Source organism: Pelmatolapia mariae, linkage group LG18 (assembly GCF_036321145.2).
Source record: "Pelmatolapia mariae isolate MD_Pm_ZW linkage group LG18, Pm_UMD_F_2, whole genome shotgun sequence".
NCBI lineage: Eukaryota > Metazoa > Chordata > Actinopteri > Cichliformes > Cichlidae > Pelmatolapia > Pelmatolapia mariae.
Genome location: NC_086243.1, coordinates 17,169,996 through 17,188,364, shown reverse-complemented (window position 1 = coordinate 17,188,364; position 18,369 = coordinate 17,169,996). Strand labels below are relative to the sequence as shown.

The 18,369-nt window shown below is 37.5% G+C and overlaps 1 protein-coding gene across 6 annotated transcripts in view; it reads right to left on the bottom strand.

Moving 5' to 3' along the window:
- LOC134616715 (histone-lysine N-methyltransferase 2C-like) overlaps positions 1-18,369 on the bottom strand; it is an 85,461-nt gene that overhangs the window by 62,172 nt on the left and 4,920 nt on the right. For 5 of the 6 annotated variants that reach the window (XM_063461672.1, XM_063461673.1, XM_063461675.1 and 2 more), the window contains exon 2: positions 7,026-7,214. The exons of the other annotated variant lie outside the window; for it this stretch is intronic. In XM_063461672.1, the coding sequence (XP_063317742.1) occupies positions 7,026-7,213 (188 nt within the window). In that variant the 5' untranslated portion in view covers position 7,214. The remainder of the gene's footprint in view (positions 1-7,025; positions 7,215-18,369) is intronic. 6 annotated transcript variants of the gene reach the window in all.

The window sequence follows — 18,369 nt, the reverse complement described above, 5'->3', positions numbered from 1 at the left end:
AAAAAAGAAATTACTGAAGAGCTTTATAGTGGTGACTGTAGCTTGCAGGTAACAGCACTTACTAGTACAAATAACCTAAAGGGCATTTTCAGTTCTTCTTTACCAATGACTTGCTGTCAACGATAACAGACTATCGAATTTAAAGTGTGGATCTATTAAAACAAGCTGCCAGCAGCAGCATTATAGTACAATAGTAGTGACACAGCGCAAATCAAATGTAAGCACAAAATTAGCCTAGGTAGCATTTTCACTGGAAATATTAAGTATAATATGACTGCTTTACACTTTAGTTTAATAATATCTAAGTTAAGATAACTTGTCGTTCATCAGCAGCCTGCACAGTATTGCCACATAATAGAAAATGAAAAATGTCTTCTTCCTTCCTCCCTTTCCACCATTTGAATTGCTGTCATTTACTTGGCTAAACAATATGTAACTGCATCAGTGATTCCCATCCACCGTTTGCTCTTCCTGTTGTAAGAAGTCTAACTAGCGAGTGCTCCAACGATGCTTGGGTGAGTCATTTGTTTACATTTGGGTCGTACATCACCAGCTGATAGCATCTCCTCTGTCATAGCCTGGTCGTACTCTGTGTTTTTTGGCTCAAGTAGTGAAACAAGTTTGTCGTTTCCAGCTTTCGCACAAATAATTTTAAAGTACTGTGCTTTGTTGGTTTTTTTTCAATGACCTCAGTTGTTACCAAATTGTCATCAGAGCCGGACACCTGGCTGTCTGCCTGTCGGACATGTCTGGGTGTGCCTCATTGTTGTGTGCATTACGGAATATAAGTGTAGGACGCTGCTATAGTAATGATATCATGATATGACACTTAAAAAAAAAAAAAAAAAAAAAAAAACCACATAAAAAAATTATGCTGGTATTATTAGCACAGCCCTAGACTGTGTATACCAGAAACTGTTGATCAAATGCATTGTCTTGTTGATGCCATTGGTCAGATGAGAATGGCCAGACTGTTTCCAGCTGATAGAAAGACAACACTAACTCAAATAACCACTGGTTACAGCCAATGTATGCAGAAGAGCATTTCTGAAGACATAACATGTCAAACCTTGAGGCAGATGGTCTACAGCAGCAGTTCGCACAGGCTCACAAAGATTGGGAAAAAATGTTGCCTGGTCTAATGTGTCTCGATTTCTGCTCCAACATTTGGATGACAGAACCACAATTTGGTATAAACAACATGAAAGCATGGATCCATCCTGCCTTGTAACAGTTCAGACTGGTTTTAATGACGAGAAAGATATTTTCTTGTCCCTCTTTGGTCCTCTTAGTATCAAACTGAGCATCATTTAAACACCACAGCCTGTCCGAGTTCTATTGTTGACCATGGCTACTTTCAACAGAACAACAAGGAACGTTTCAAAATCATCTTAATTGGGTTTCTGGAACATTACAATGAGTTCACAGTAGAGCAGGGCGATATGACCAAAAATATTTATCACGATATACATTTGAAAATTTGCGATAACGATATAACTGACGATATAATTGACACTAGACAAAATACTTTACAACTCCACAACTTTATTAGTGCAAAAGAAAAAGATCAATGTATTTTCACTTAAACAAGCAGCTGTTTTTTATGTGCATTAAAGTTATATAAAAATTTAACAGTGCAAATGCAAATTCCTTGCTGACAGTTTAACCAAAAGGCATTTCCAGTGGAAATTGGCCGACAGATCCTCAGCATAACCATGTATAATATCCACAAAACTTAAAAAGAGGTTATACACACACAATACGGTAATATGTTGAAGCACAGTATGTCGAGGTCAGTAAACACAACCAGAATTCATACATAAGGCACACGAGATTATAAGGGGCACTGTCAATTTTCAGATTTTAAGTGTGCCATATTTTTCAAAAAACACGGTAATAACGACGCCCGCTAGCATGCTCTACCAAAAATGATGTACTTTCGCCCTTCTCATTCTCCATCGCCGCCATGCTTTTTCCACCATGTACGTATGAAAACAAAGGCACTGCGCATGCGCGTTTTACCCATATTCTATCGCGATATTTCATTTTCTTATCGTTGCCCATCATTATACCGGTATTACCGTGAAGGGTATGATATGGCCCAGCCCTAGTTCACAGTACTCAAGTGGCCTCCACAGTCACCAGATCTCAATCCAAAAGTGCACCTTTGGTCTCATGTAGAACAGGATATCTCTATAAGAAATATGCAGACGAAGAATCTACAGCAACTGTGTCCTGCTATTGTGTCAATATGGACCAAATCTTCTAAAGCTAAAATGGGCTCTTACCCAGCACTGGGTAGGCGTACCTAACAAATTGTCCAGTGAATGTATATTATTCAAACCTGGTCAATATGGTAAGAACACATGTAAAAAAAACTCATGTTCATACCAATAACCAGCTAAAGATGTATAAAGGTATAAAAGAGCATCAAACCATTTATGAGATGACCATGTCGTTAGGGCTGCTGCAAACGACTATTTTGATAGTCGACTAGTCACCGATTATTTTTGCGATTAGTCGACTAATCAGATCATGCATCCATTGGACGTAAAACGTACAGCTTATTGCACCAGCATGCATGTGCTCTTATATAACTATCATTAGCTTACAGCTTTAAGTGTTTAAGGTATGTGCTAGCTAAAAATAAAGACAAGATAATAGTTTATTAAATTTTAATGAAATTTGCAGATTGTTTCGGTGGAGTTTAATAAACTCAGCCGTCTGCTCCTTGCTATCTAAAATATAACAGGACACCGGAGTATATTCTCAAGCATCTCACACTTCTGATAATCAGTTGTCTGCTTGACGTTTATTCAGCTGTGTAAAAACTATAACTTTAATCTCAGCCAAACCAATTTACTCAGGAACAAATAAAATAGTAAAAAAAGCCAAACAATAACATTTTTAAGTTATCTAAGTGACTTATATATCATATTTAACCTGAGTAGCGAAAGACGGCAGTGGGTTTGAAAACGATTTGCCGGGAGTCCGGTGTTCTCACCGGCTCTAGTGAGCCTTGAACCCCGGCTAGCTATTGAGCTGGTGAGTAACAGACGTTTCCGAAAACGTCGGAGCGCTTTTGAAAATATGTGGTGTCTTGATAAACTGAGCAGATATTTGAAGTTTACACAGCTACATTCTCGCCTGTGTTAAATGTTTATTTTGTGACCCAGAAAGTATAATAAGAGTAATATTAAAACTAACTAGCTGCCGCCATTGTTGGAAACTGAGCTGGGCCGCGCTATGAATTCTGGGATAAGTTGGGCCACGAAGTATACACCCGACCCATCCTTCAAATCTGGGGAAATGAAGGGCACATTTGTCGGAGTCTTCGAATTTGGACAGTCTTTGTCGTGTCGCTGTAACGTAATCGGCCTACAAATGCGGGCACAGGAGGAAGCGGTTCCTGAATTTGGACACAGCTACGACTATTAAATTAGTCGTCGACGATTTTGATAGTCGACGTAATCGTGACTAGTCGACTAATCGTGGCAGCCCTACATGTAGTATGCTTAGTACATGGCCAACTGCTACTACTACTACTACTACTACTACTACTACTATCTAGTAAAATTTTCATTAAATAAAATTTTTATCTTTCAAATATTTCTAGTATCTAATAGCAGAAACCAAGCCCAAATTGATATGAGCAGTTATAAGCACTACGATCACAACCTGAAAACATAGCTGTTGGCAGTGACGTCTTCGCACAGACCACCACACAGCATCAAGCTGTATATTATATTATGCAGAACTAATGAGATCAAATTCCAGCATTCAGACAGCCAGTTATGTCACTGACAAATGCAAAAGACTAGTGTTTGGGCCCCATACCCTGCACAACTTCCCCCCACAGTCCTACCACAGGGAGAGCGAGCGAGAGAGACAGGGAAAAGAAGAAAAAAAAAAAAAGAAAAGGTGAAAATAATGCTCTGGTAAGTAGTCCCAGCTAGCACAGTGCTGCCTGGAAAACCCGACAAGGATCATGTTGCTCTGGAAGAGATGGACTAGCAGATGGAGCATAAGCAAATCTAGTAAATTCTAACCAATCAGGTCTACAACAGCGATTTATAGAGCGTCCACCTTTGTCACAAGTCAATACCCTTATCACACTTATCTATGACAATTTTAAAATTAAAACATACACCACAGAATAAGCTGATTAGCCTATGAGAACAATTCATTGGTCTCGAATGACGTTATAAGTGTTCACCATGGTTCGATTACAAGTTACAGTACAGTTTAGAGGACCAGGCATTCCTCATTAGCCTGTAGGCTTTTATGACCAACGGTAATTAGAAATCGGGATGGAGTAAATTGTCTGAATTCACAAAGCTGTAATCACTGTGTTGGGGGTGTTTTATGGAATATGAGCTTGCAATTTAGCTTTCAGGAGGTGTCTGTATCTAATTAAATGAAATCTGAGAGGGGATAAATAATTGTGGCAGAGCTAAATAAGTGTGTAATCAGCAGCCTATTCTGCAGAAATAATGACATACTTTAAAATATATACAAATTGTAATTCTATTCTTGATTCTTAACAAAACCCTAGCCATTACAAAGATATAAATAAAACTGCTGATGGTTAGTTTGTGACCAGTTAAACAACATTAAGTATTTCAAGTGTGTCCCTGGTCATCCTTCTACTGTGGCATTAATGTATCGTCTGGATACTTGCAGATTAAACGATCCATTGGGAGCAGGGTATTAAGATTGAATGAGAGGACAGACTGAGGAGAGAGTTAAGAACCTTGCGGGCATTATTTTACAGCTCTAAGCTGCATTGTATGTTGCTAAGGAAGTCACAGAGAAGCAGGACACCTTGCACGGAGCCTAAACATCTGTGGTGGAATTACGTGAAATCAAGCTGCTAAAACCCCAAGGACTTCTACAAAGGACTTAAAGTAGTAACTTATGCAATGCTAGAATGACCATAAAATATTTTGTAGTTTCAGAATACTTTAAGTAAGAAGTGGTCAACCACTGTACTATTGAGTACACTGCAAAAGGCCCCCACTTTAATTCCAGGAGGAAACACAAATCCCTTTGGATTCAAATAGGAGCAGCCAAAAGTAGGTTCAGACCACTTTAAATATGCCACATATAGTATAAGGACCATTTTCAGATTTAAACTGAGGGCTTTTTTTCCCCAATGCTTCCTATGCACCACCTTGATATTTTTGTTTAATAACATGGGATTAACTTTTAATGCTGTCTCTTACCAGGTAAGCACTGGATTTAATAAGCAGTAACACAGAATGGGGTATTTAAGCTCATGACACCTGACAGAATTTGGAGGAGAAGCAATAATAAAAAAAAGGCAAGATCACCCATTTTTCCAAAGCTGGTTTTTGTGTACTTAACTTACCATGAATAATAAATACATAAAAATAATAACTAGTGAAAGATTTTAAGTTACCACTGTTACTATGGTTTCTTAGGTTTACTGTAAAATTTCACAGCGAGTGATGTACATGGTGGCAGGAGTGCAACGGTAAGTCTCACCACAACTATCTTATAACATCTTGCATAGTTTTCTGGGGTTTAGTTATCAAGTTTACAGTGTTATGTAAAAGTAAAGGGGTTTAAATACCATACATGACTTTCGAAAGTCAACGAGTCCGATTCAGCAAGTTAAATTTATTTTTCACTCTGTGTTGCAAATGTCTGTTACAGAACTGTAGCCTAATTTTCTAAACTTTGATCACAAGAATAGTTTAAGAAGAAAACCATGCATTTGTAATCATTTACGCATATGAATTCTCGGTTGTGGTGAACACTGCAGATCTACTCCACTGTACCCATTGCAACAGCAACAAACTCCCAAGGCTTATTTTTGGCCAAATATTAAATGTTGCCCAGGTTCAACACCCTTAATCATTGTTGTGATTGCATTCAGCAAGAATAACCAATTCAGCAAGAATAAGTAATTCCCTATTCAATTTTATTTATATAGTGCTGAATCACATAAAGCATCAAGGTGTTTTATATTGTTAGGTAAAGACCTTACAAAAACAAAGACAAAATTCCAAATTCAGATGACTGCATGAGAAAAAGTGCTTGGTGACAGTGGAAAGGAAGAAAACCCTTTTAGAAGGATGAAACTTTTAAAAAAAAAGCAGGCTTAGGGACAGGCAGCTATCTATGCAACCAGTTAGGGTAAGAGGAGGAAGACAGGAAAAAAAACACATTATGGAAGAGAGACAGAAATAGAAAATCCCCAAAACTAATGATTAAATACAGAGTGGTGTATAAACACAGTGAGAGGGAAAAAAAGTGAATGAAGAAGAAACGCTTAGTGCATTATAGGAAGCAGCCTAGACCGATTGCAACGTAACTAAGAGAGGGTTCAGGGTTACATGATCCAGCCTTATCTATAAGATCAAACAGTTTTAAACGTAATCTTAAAAAGTAGAGAGGGTATCTATCTCCAGAATCCAAACTGGGAGCTGGTTCCACAGAAGAGAGGCCTCCCAATCTACTTTAAAATATCCTGGGTACAACAAGTAAGCCCACAGTCTGAGAGCAAAGTGGTCTAATGGGGTGATACAGTACTAAAAGGTCTTAGAGATAAGATGGGGCCTGATTATTTAAAAGCTTAAATGCAATGAGAAGGATCTTAAATTAGATTCTGGATTTAAGAGGACGATAATTAAGAAAATCCAATATGAGAGACATACGGGTATGTCTCTAAACCCTTACCTGCGCTGTCACTAAGGGGAAATGGTGAAGCAGGTAATATCAGATATTTAAAATATATAAAGTTTGAAAAAAATATGGGATTCACACTTCTTTTTTTTGGCTCCGCACATCTTACGAATCCAATGTCAAGAAGTATTTCAAGACTAATTTAAAGTCTAAACCTAAGCATTTTATAGAGGAGGTCCGGCACCAGACCACTGCTTACAAAAAGTATTACATAAAGTTACTGCACTAGCAATGCTAACCAATTCAGCAAGAATAAGTAATTCCCTGAGCTTTAAAAATACAAACTGATTTGAATGTCGAAGGTAAAAACCTACTTTTTTCTGTTCTTAGACGTGGATAAGGGTGGTGCCTGGGGTAGGAGGGCAGCAGCATCCTTGCGCGGCCTGCCACGTGGTCGCTTGTCTGCGTGGGCAGGACTTCCTGTGGACGTGGCCCCTACACTGCTTGATGGCGGTGAGGGTCCCTGGTCAGAGGGCTCCACAGTCTTATCCTCTGATGACATTCTGAAAAACCGTTAAGAAAGACGAGGTAAGCAATGTTTGGAAAAAAGCAAAACGGATGCTGATTTGCACCTAATCTGAATTTATATTAACAGGTTTTAATATAGTACATGTCTAAGACGCTATTTTTAACTGATAAACATGGAAGTCCCTGTGTTTTGAATAATTTTTGATTTATCTGTAAACTCAAACAGCGTAGTCAGAAAGCTTTCGTAGTCTTTCAAATTTTCTGCATTTTGTTCAGACAATTAAATTGATTTCATCTTTTCATATACAACTACTCTGATATGTTACTGAAAATCAGACCCTGGTAGCAATATTAAACTCAAAGTCTACTTAGGAATGATACATGCTCAGCACACCTAGGTTTTGATGCACATAGTTATATTCAAGTCTCTCCAGAGATCCTCTATTTGCTCTGGGTCTGCGCTCTGCCTGGAGCAGGGTATAAATAAGGTGTGTCCAAAAAGGGAAAAAATGAGTACGTCTCCCAACACATAAACTGGAACTGATAAAGGAAAAAAGTGTGATGATGATGTGTAGGTAACACATTTGTACTTTTAGAGTAATTTAAGTCTGAAATAGTGAGTGCAAAATCTGCCTTGCCTTATTATAAACAGCACCAATTTCAGTGTTTCCTGCTAACACGCAGCTATTGAAATTAATCTATTTGACAACATACTTTTATGGATAACTGCTTACTTCATTTTACTTCTTTGTGATTTTATCAAATGTATTTGCTAGCATTTGATTATTTTGGGGCAGTTTGAATAAGTGTGCTGTAAGTGGCTTCCTATGGAAAAATGGCTGCTCTGTTAATACTTGGAGGTCTCTACCAATAAGACTGTGCAACTAACCCCCCCAAGTAGGCCTGGGTGATATGGCCTAAAATTCATATCGCGATATAATTTAAAGCACGTGCGGTAACGATATATATCGCGATATATTCTTTTCTTCTGTATAACGTATTTTCCACACTATAAGGCACACTTAAAATCCTTTAATTTTCTCAAAAATCGAGAGTGTGTCTTATGTATGAATTCTGGTTGTGTTTACTGACCTCGAACTGATTTTGGCGTGCAGAAATCTGTTAAAAATGTTTTAGTACAACTTTGGTAAGCCGCACTGCTTGATGGATTGTCAGAGCATTACGGCTGCCGTAGTTAGGAGCTTCGCGGAGTAATCTGGGTCCAAAACTCCGTCCCCTTCAGGTCCCAAAGTCAAACGAACACTAAGAGTTAAAAACAGTCTAAATTCTTTCATCTTTAATAAAATCATCAGCGTTGCTGCTTTATCAGGTGTAACAATTAAGTTTATCCATGAAATGCATCCATGAAAACAGAATTTATTCAATTTAACGGAGTTAGAAGTTAACAGGAAGTTAGCTCGCTAGTTTACACCTAAACATGACATACCATATTCTGACTGAGAGATTTTTGAAACTAATTAAAATGTACAGCTCTAGTACCACTTCCAACATAAATGAAGACAGAAAACTAAACAGCAGTGGCGTTTGTAGGGTTACTGAAGTTGGACTACCTGGTATATAATGTTGTGCTACGTGATTGCTAGCGACACAGCTATGTTAGCATAAAATTAGCACATTGAAGTTGGAGGATGAACGCCAACTTTTTTTCGATAAAAGTTAACGTGAGGGATTCTGGTGGTTAGGGACAAATACAATCGCATAGCAGGATGCTATACACAGGCCAAACTTCAGTCAGGAGAACAACTGAGATTATTCATCCACAATACAAGGTTAGTTATTAATATACTGCAACAACATGGGAATAGAGCAGCTGCGAGAGAATTCAACATTAATGAATCAATGTTACGGAAGTGGAGGAAGCGCAGTTTTTGGCTTTCCCACTATTTCAAAAGTGCTTCATTTCTTTGCTATGACTGTCGCCCGGCATAATTTTCAGATGATAATGGTTGTAGCCGCTGCGATGCTTTTGACCAAAACAGGCGCAGCTTGATGACATCATCAACATGCGCTATCGCGATAGAGCGATATAGTCAAAATCTCTATCGTTGGCCAAATTTATATCGTTTCTATCGTATATCGTTTATATCGCCCACCCCTACCCCCAAGTGTTATCACAATTTTGTCTTAAAAAATCCCCCCAAAAAACCCTCAATATCTTGACAACCCCCCCCCCTTCAGTCAAATTACTAAATGGTAGAAATTGTGTTTAATAATTGCAATCTCAACATAGACCAAATACTTAGAATTGAGTTCTTTTGTGGTTTTTTCCCCCATAAACACCATTCCTGTCCTCTTCACAAATTCTGTGAAAATGCATCATCTTTGCTTTTGTTTTCATTATTGTGTTTTGTAACTGCAACACTGTTTTTATATGTAAATTACTAATTGAAGGAGTATGCATACTCATTTATGGCTGAAAATGAGAGAGGAAATCAGTCTTGTGCACATGCATACAATTTCAAAATGAAGGTATTATTAAGTTATAATGAGTGCCTAGTTTCCACCAAACATGCTACTGGATTTGCAACCAAACTTCCAGCAGGTGGTCATGCAAAACTGTTACATTAACAAAACTATGACGCGATACCTGGTTAATTATCTTGAAAGAAAAAAACTGACCTCTGCCAAGGGGGTACCCCGGGTCATTTATCTACTTTAAGTCTGTAGAGTAACAATCCTGGGTTTGAGCTTCATCAACGTGAAGTACCAGACTTATAGTTAATACCACGTAGTTTGTTATTTTTACAGGCAACTCTAGATTATTTGCTATTTTTAGATTCTTGCTGATGTTCTCTTTTTCATAAACAAGAGCATGTCTGACAATTCACTTTTATATACAGTGCCAACTCCCATCTAAAGCTGCCTCAAAGTGCTCTACATGGCAAGGTGAAGACCCAAGACCCTAATATATTAGGGGACCCCCCCCCCCCATGAATCAGTGCACATGCTTGGTAACAAGTGGGAAGGAAGAGCTTCCTTTTAACAAGAAGAGACCTCCAAAAAACAGGCTCAGGGATCTGCTGTGATTGGTGGGGGGATAGAGGGGAAAGAAGAGCACAGAGAGGCAAGGGCAAAAAGGGGAGGAAAAAAAAAAAAAGCACACACGGGAAAGTTAACAACATACAATAGAGTGTAAAAGAAACTGACATGCTAACCATTAACAGAACTTATTGAACACAAATTGATCATTTACAACTTTTGTTTTGACCTGAATACCTGCGAACACCCGATTTGTATACATGGTTGCTTCATTCACCATTTAGCCAAAAGAGAAACCAAACAGTTGACACTGACCTTAGCCAATAAGCTCACCAAACTTTAATGGTGAAGATTTAGCTTATAATAATTTCTTTGACTCATGTACAATATGCAATAGTTATCACATTCCCTCTTCTTTTTGAATCCTTTAGAAAAAAAAGGTGGCGAATGTAAAGCTGGCTTCTTTGGTCTATCTCAGTTTAAAAAAAAAAAAAAAAACTTTCACAGAGATGTTTGTGAGCTTACCCCAACTGCCATCTACTACTCAGTGTATCCTATGCATTCACTTTGTTGGCTAGCTGTAAACAGTATGCAAGAAACTTGTTTTGGGAACTGTGTGTCTTGTTTTGTGATAGCTGCAGCATTAGCCCGCCCACTATGCCTGCAGGGAAAAGAAGTAAGTGCGCTCAGGAAAACACTGCGCTGCTGTTGCACATAAAATGCAGAAATTACAACTTTCTTTGGAACACTGTCATTTCTCAAACACTGGTATTAGTCATAAATTTGTGTTTTTAAAAACAGCAGAGTATTGCAGTATCCTTCCAGTACGTATAGCATGCAAAACTACATTTTTAACAAGGCACAGCTTCAGTCTACCCATCCTGATATAAAGACCTGATAGGTGCTTCAGTTCTGGTTGGTGTACCCAAACTTCCATTTAAAAACAATGAATGGTGATGAATGATGAATGCTCTTGGGCATTTTCATTTTCCAGAAACTTCTTGTATCTTTGCAGATCTGTTTTAACACAGTTAAAACCTTAAAAAAAAAAAAAAAACTTAAAAAAGACACAACCAGTGAGGATATGTCTCCAATCTATAACACCCATCTAGCTGTAGAAGCCTGATGTTGTATTTCAATCTTCAGTAGCATTTAATAACACTGCTTTAGTGTTGTCACTGTGCCTTATTGTGTCCAAATCAATTTTTAAAAAATGAACTGAATTCATGTTAGGACTTTTGATTACATAATTTCAAATAATTGGTTTTAAGCATTTTTGAGGTGGCTTATCTGACCAGAGACATCTCAACCACACCAAGATTACAGTTTTTCAGTAGAAGCAAACTAGGGGCTTAGAGAAAATCAAAAAATTCAATGCTGAGCCAAAAATTGTTTGTTAGCTTTTGACTACTGTAAGTACAGTGCAGTAGGATTTCTACTTCTTACTCAAAGCCATCTGTAATCACTCCACATACAGCCAGTCCACATTTTCTATTCTCTGCAACCCACACACTGAAGGAAAAGCCACTACAAAGCACTCAATGGTAAACAATGGGAATACTGCCCTTTACTTGTATTTAACAATACAAAGTAATTTTGAGATGGCAGGATTGTAGTGGTAAATGGACTACAATTCTAGTAAGACTAGAAATAAATGAATTTAAGTTTTGATAGACCATTTATAACCATGCTTAGGTTCCTGCAAACCTGATGTTTCTGGTAAATTTTAAAACCAGTTCATAAGAAAAACTGTACAGCTGGAACAAAAATACTGGGTTGACTGTCAGCATCTAAAAGAATAAAAGTCCCAGAGTAGCTGTTTTATTTAAATATGTTTTTATTTTTATTAATAATAATAATAATAATAATAGATGCATGGAGGATTAATATAGCTGATCACAGGAAGATGAATTTAGAAGTGGCAGATCAAAAATGTCAGCACCTCTCATGCGTTATGGTTAAAATAGTGGAGACGTTTAACAAAAGGTATGTCTTTCTGCAGTTTTCTACACACTTGGTTATACTTAAAAAGAAAACAAATAGTCAATAACGCATTAACGCGTTAAAGCAATGTACTTTAAAAACTTGTGAGCAACTTTTAATTAAAATATAAATAATTAAAAAACAAACACTTCAGTCTAAAGCTATGATGTACACCCTGCTATATATGCTATAGACATTGGAGAGTTTGTAAACAATGGTGTCACAGCCATTCAGCCTAACAACTCTGTGACAATACCATTCTTATATATACTCTAAAATATTTTTCAGCTTACTACTTGTTAGGGTACCAACCGAGTTTTATCAGCTCTACTGAGTATTGATTCACACTAAATCAGTGTAAATTTTGGCACCGGAGCATAACTGGGTTAAAAGAAGAAAGAGAGCGAGGGTGCATGACATCAGTCCTGTGACATGTGAAGAATCGATACCGGACAGGACAATGGCGATGGGGAGTTAGAAGCAGTCTCAGCCGTGGTTACACTTTTTAAAACTCAACCTCACAACATCTGTAGCACACAATGCAAAGCTGGTTATGGCAACACTTCTAGTCTGAGAAAATACCTGGTCAAACACAAAATACATCTAAAAGCTGAAGAGTGTGTTATATTTGACAGCCTGAAAGCAAATTCAACAAAGGACCTGCAGCTAACTACGAACCCTGGAATGATGGCCAAAAGTTTAAAAGAGATATTGACAGCTTAATCAGGTATTTAGGCTTTTTTCCCCCTCTTGCATTGATTGTCATATTAACTTATCATATAACATTTTTTCACTGGCTGCACTGAAATTTTTCATCAGCACGCTATTTACAGTAAACACATTATGTGGTACAGTATGTCCAAAATCTTGATTTGTGACCATAACTAACAGTAGGCCAATATTACCATTTAATATAATATGCAAACACTGTAACAGGAACACTGTCATAAAACTAACCGAGGCAGCTGGCAACAGTGTAGCGTGTACAATCTTATCAATAAAAAAAAAGTTTCAGCCAATAATTATGGAATTATTTTATAAGAGAAGAATTTGAATTTGTTTTAAAACAAGAACCAAAAAAGAGCACCATTTGTTAGGGGTACCAAATTCCAAGTACCTGTATCAATTCAAACATGAAAGGTAGCCAGCCCTGATTATATAAAAAAAAAATTGTAAAAATTGTTTCCACATTGGCACATACAGGACAATGTGGCGGATATATATCTGACATCAAATCATGGAACGCTCAGTGCTGCTAAATTAAAGAAAAGATCTATTGGCATGCAATAAAAAAAACAGGCTGACTCTGAAATATATAGGTATCAAGTTTCGCGCTTCCATCTGTAATCAAAGTAGTCCAAGTTATAGATGTCTTTTCTACTCTCAGCACTCTTAAATACAAACCACATTCACCCCTGTACACACACATTCATATAGCTTTGTTCAATAGCTTTAACCTCTTTATACTAGGGCTGCAGCATTTGATTGTTTTAGTAATTGAGTAATCTATTTATTGATTAATTGGAAAGAATTAGGAAAATACTTTTTTTCTTATTAATGAGCAATAATAATTATTGAAAAAAACCCACAGGTTTTGAAACGCTCATTTGTTTCCATTTTAGTAACTGCAGTGTTTTGAAGTTTAACTTCAATCAACATCTGTTAAAAAACAACAACAAACAAACAAATGTTATGATGGTGTAGTCATTAAGTCATATTAATAATAATTCTGTGGCCAACCTAACAACCCCCAGGTCAGTGGCTCCGAGTTTTACTGGTCCATGTACATTTTTATTGGCTTGTGAAAAAAAGCTTTTATTTTCACATTTTTAAATATTAAATCAATTTCATTAATACAATATTATATTTCACTTTAAATCTGAAAATGTTACAAAAGCCTTATGGTCTGGTACACCCCATGCACCCCTTTAGACTCAGCACTGTTTGTTGCACGTATGTCTTCCATGTAAAATAGGACAGCTGACATCAAGCTGTATAGTTTTAACATGCTGTCAGACTAGGTTAAAACAAACAGCCATGGATGGAGCATCTTCAAAGTTTGCTTTTCTTCAAGTCAGAGGTTGTTGATTAGGTGTTTTGAGGAAGCACTCCCACTAGCTTTTTCCCAGTGAAGGTTTTAATGGCGATTACAGGAACAGCACTGCTGATTTGGACGCTAGAAACTTGTTATCTTTCACTCAGCCTGAGCTCACCATCTCAGTAACAGCTCCGCCTCTTTGTTCTTCTGTGTGTGTGTGTATATGTGTGTGTGTGTGTGTGTGTGTGTGTTACTCGAATCGTTGCAGCCCTACTTTGTATCTACACGCACACACAAACTCTGTTGGCTACATCAGAGGCAATTCAATAGCATTGTCCTCAACATGTGGACTTAAGGAGTCTGGGACTGAAGTACTAACCTTCTGATTTGTACCGTATTTTTCGGACCATAAGGCGCACCAGATTATAAGGTGGACTGTCGATGAACGGGTCTGTTCTCATACATAATGTGCCTTATAATCCGGTGCACCTTAAGCGAAACAAAACAGTCAGATAACTCAAACTTTACTCAACCCATTTTTCTTGCTTCCTCCACTTCCGTACCATTGATTCATTAATGTTCAATTCTCTCACAGCTGCTCTATTCCCATGTTGTTGCAGTATATTAATGACAAACCTCGTATTGTGGATGGATCATCTCAGTTGTTCTCCTGACTGAAGGTTGGTCCGTTAACAACATCCTGTCATGCGATTGCATTTGTCCCTAACCATCGCGAACCCTTGCGTTAACTTTTATCGAGTGGAAAAAAGTTAGCATTCATTCTCCAGCTTCACTGTGTTTATGTTATGCTAACATAGCTGTGTCCCTAGCGATCACGTAGCACATTATATACCAGCTAGTCCAACTTCAGTAACCCTAAGAAAAGTCACTGCTGTTTAGTTTTCTGTCTTCATTTATGTTGGAAGTGATAGCAGAGCTGTACGTTTTAAATTTTTTCAGAAATCTCTCAGTCAGAACATTTATAATTTTATTAAAGATGAACGAATTTAGACTGTTTTTAACACTGTGATGCTGCAGTGTTCGTTTGACTTTGGTACCTGAAGCGGACGGAGTTTTGGACTCAGATTACTCCGCGAGGCTCCTGACTATGGTAGCCGTAATGCTCCGACAGTCCATTAAGCAGTGCGGCTTCGTAGCTTACCAAAGTCGTACTAAAACGTTTTTTTTGACAGATTTTGAGTGCCATGTACCACATACATGGTCAGTAAGCACAACCAGAATTCATACATAAGGCACACTGGATTATAGGGCGCACTGTCGATTTTTGAGAAAATTAAAGGATTTTAAGTGCGCCTTATAGTGTGAAAAATACGGTACATAAAATGCTCTATGTCCTGAGCCACAGCCACTCCAATACTGACTAACCACATTTTGCTTTCATGTGGTGATATCAATGTGGAAAGTAAATTAAAAAAAAAAAAAAAAAATGCATTGGCCAAAGAGCAGAAGCCTTCAGCCAATATGTTATGACAAGTGTTTTAAATGCCACTTTATAGTTCGGAGAAGCTGTGTCAGGTCGTCTACCAATCAGAAGGTTTGTGGCTCGATTCCCCGGTTACTCCAGTCTGCATATCGAAGAATCCTTGGACAAGATACTGAACCTCAGGTTGTCCCCTGATACATCCATCAGAGTGATGTTAGTTCAGATATGTTTACTACTACTACTACTCAAATAAATTGTAGTGACAGTGCTCAATTAAATACTCACTGGTGGAAATCAATTATGACATCCCCCCTGCTACACTGGAACCCCTAACACACTGGCTGATGTTTCCAGAGGTTAAGCCATCAGAAAACAGCCCAGCATATCTTAGTTTTTTAGTGACTGACATTTTAAGGAGCCAGAATATGATATAAGGGCACATGAAAAATGTATTCATTTATTTAAATCTATAGATCAAACTTTTTTCATTGTTTGTTTGGGATATACTGAGATATAGGGCTGGGCCATAACATACCTTTCACGGTAATACCGGTATAATGTTGGGCAATGATAAGAAAATGAAATATCGCGATAGAATATGGGTAAAACACGCATGCGCAGTGCCTTTGTTTTTATACGCACATGGCGGAAAAAGCATGGCGGTGACGGAGAATGAGAAGGGCGAAAGCGGAACGTTGAATGAAACGGATGAATCAGAATTGGTTTGTAAAAATGCTGCAACTTCAGTGGTGTGGAACTGGTTTGGCTTTCGTCCGTCAGATACACAACAAAGCACCATTTTTGGTAGAGCATGCTAGCGGGCCATCGTTATTACTGTGTGTTTTGGAAAATACGGCACACTTAAAAATCAATCCTTTGATTTTTCTGAAAATCGACAGTGCCCCTTATAATCCCGTGTGCCTTATGTATGAATTCTGGTTGTGTTTACTGACCTCGAAACGATTTTACATGGTACACGGCGCTCGAAAATCTGTCAAATGTTTTAGTACGACTTTACTAAGCTACGAACCCGCACCGCTTGATGAATTGTCAGAGCATTACGGCTACCGTAGGCAAGAGCCTCGCAGAGTGATACGTACTGTGCTTCAACATAATATTACCGTATTGTGTGTGTATAACCTCTTAAGTTTTGTGGATATTATACATGGTTATGCTGAGGATATGTCGGCCAATTTCCACTGGAAATGCCTTTTGGTTAAACTGTCAGCATGGAATTTGCATTTGCACTGTTAAATTTTTATATAACTTTAATGCACATAAAAAAAAAAAAAAACAGCTGCTTGTTTAAGTGAAAATACATTGATTTTTTTTTTTTTTTTTTTGCACTAATAAAGTTGTGGAGTTGTGAAGTATTGTGTCTAGTGTCAATTGTATCATCAGTTATATCGTTATCGCAAATTTTCAAACGTATATCGTGATAAATATTTTTGGTCATATCGCCCTGCTCTACTGAGATAACTTTTTCAATTTCTGACAGGTTGATTTCAGATTTCTGCCCATATAGAGTACAAGTGCTAAATTTATAAGCTGAAGTCCTTTAATGTGTAAGCCAACATCAAGCAAAAGTAAATGCTGCAACAAAACATGAAAAAAATACATTCAAGAATAGAGTTTTATTGCATTTGTATTTATTGGTAAAATAATAAAGGACAGGTCCAACATCCAATTTATTTTCTCTTTATTCATTTAAAATATTCACCAAATTTATTTGCATTAGTTTCACTTCAGTTCAGTGTGAAAATCATTACAGTGCACTATGGCCATTTACAGTCACACTAGTTTCTTTTTTTCGCGCTTTAAGTTCTTCTTTCCAATACGTTGCCTGTGAAGTGGTGCTGAAATAATATTAATGGAGTTGATGATAAAACATTATGTTACCATACATGCAAGAAGCATTACACTGAATATACAGCAAAAGAGAGGAGCGAACGTACTGGCGTGTTCTGAACTCATGAGATGCGTCAACTCGCTTGAGTACAATAGACAATTAGGCCAAAAAGTATTCCAAATATACAAAGAAAAGCTGCTGGTGGTGCAGCGGTCCAACTGATCGCCTTCAGCTCTTAAGTGTCTTCTATGATACATTAGCTACACTGCTAGCAACTCATGCACTGCAGCAGCAGCATGACAGAGTAAACACAGAACATAAGCAAGAATAAAAATTAAAATATCAGCTGCAAAGATCATCACTTATCTAAGGATCACACTGATATGTGGCTGGGCAATTCAACAAAACCAACATTTAGAACCTCTAATCCACATAATCTTGACCATGTCTGTCATTTAATTTTTTATTAAATTCTGTTAATACTTCGTTATTATGCACTGTTCTCTTTAAAACATACTACCGAGTGTGTTCTCACTTAACTCCAGTCCAGTGTGCAGTACGGAAAATTGAAATACAGAGCAGATGGACAACTTGAGCAGTGTGTACCAAATAACAGCACCATGTCCATTGTCTGGACACATTTTATGCTTTAGTAAATACAACATAAACCAAAAAGAAAAAATGTTGTGGATCAAAAGTAATGCCACCAATCCCTTGCACCTTGAGCATAATCATATTACCGAAAAAGATATCCCAGTTTTAGTAGCTGAGCATATTTACAGTACAAGCCTAGTGAACTATATGCCTGTGCACGTGTAATAATCATTTACTAGTCAAGAAGTCAATTAATCTAGACGCTTTACAACCTTAGATCCA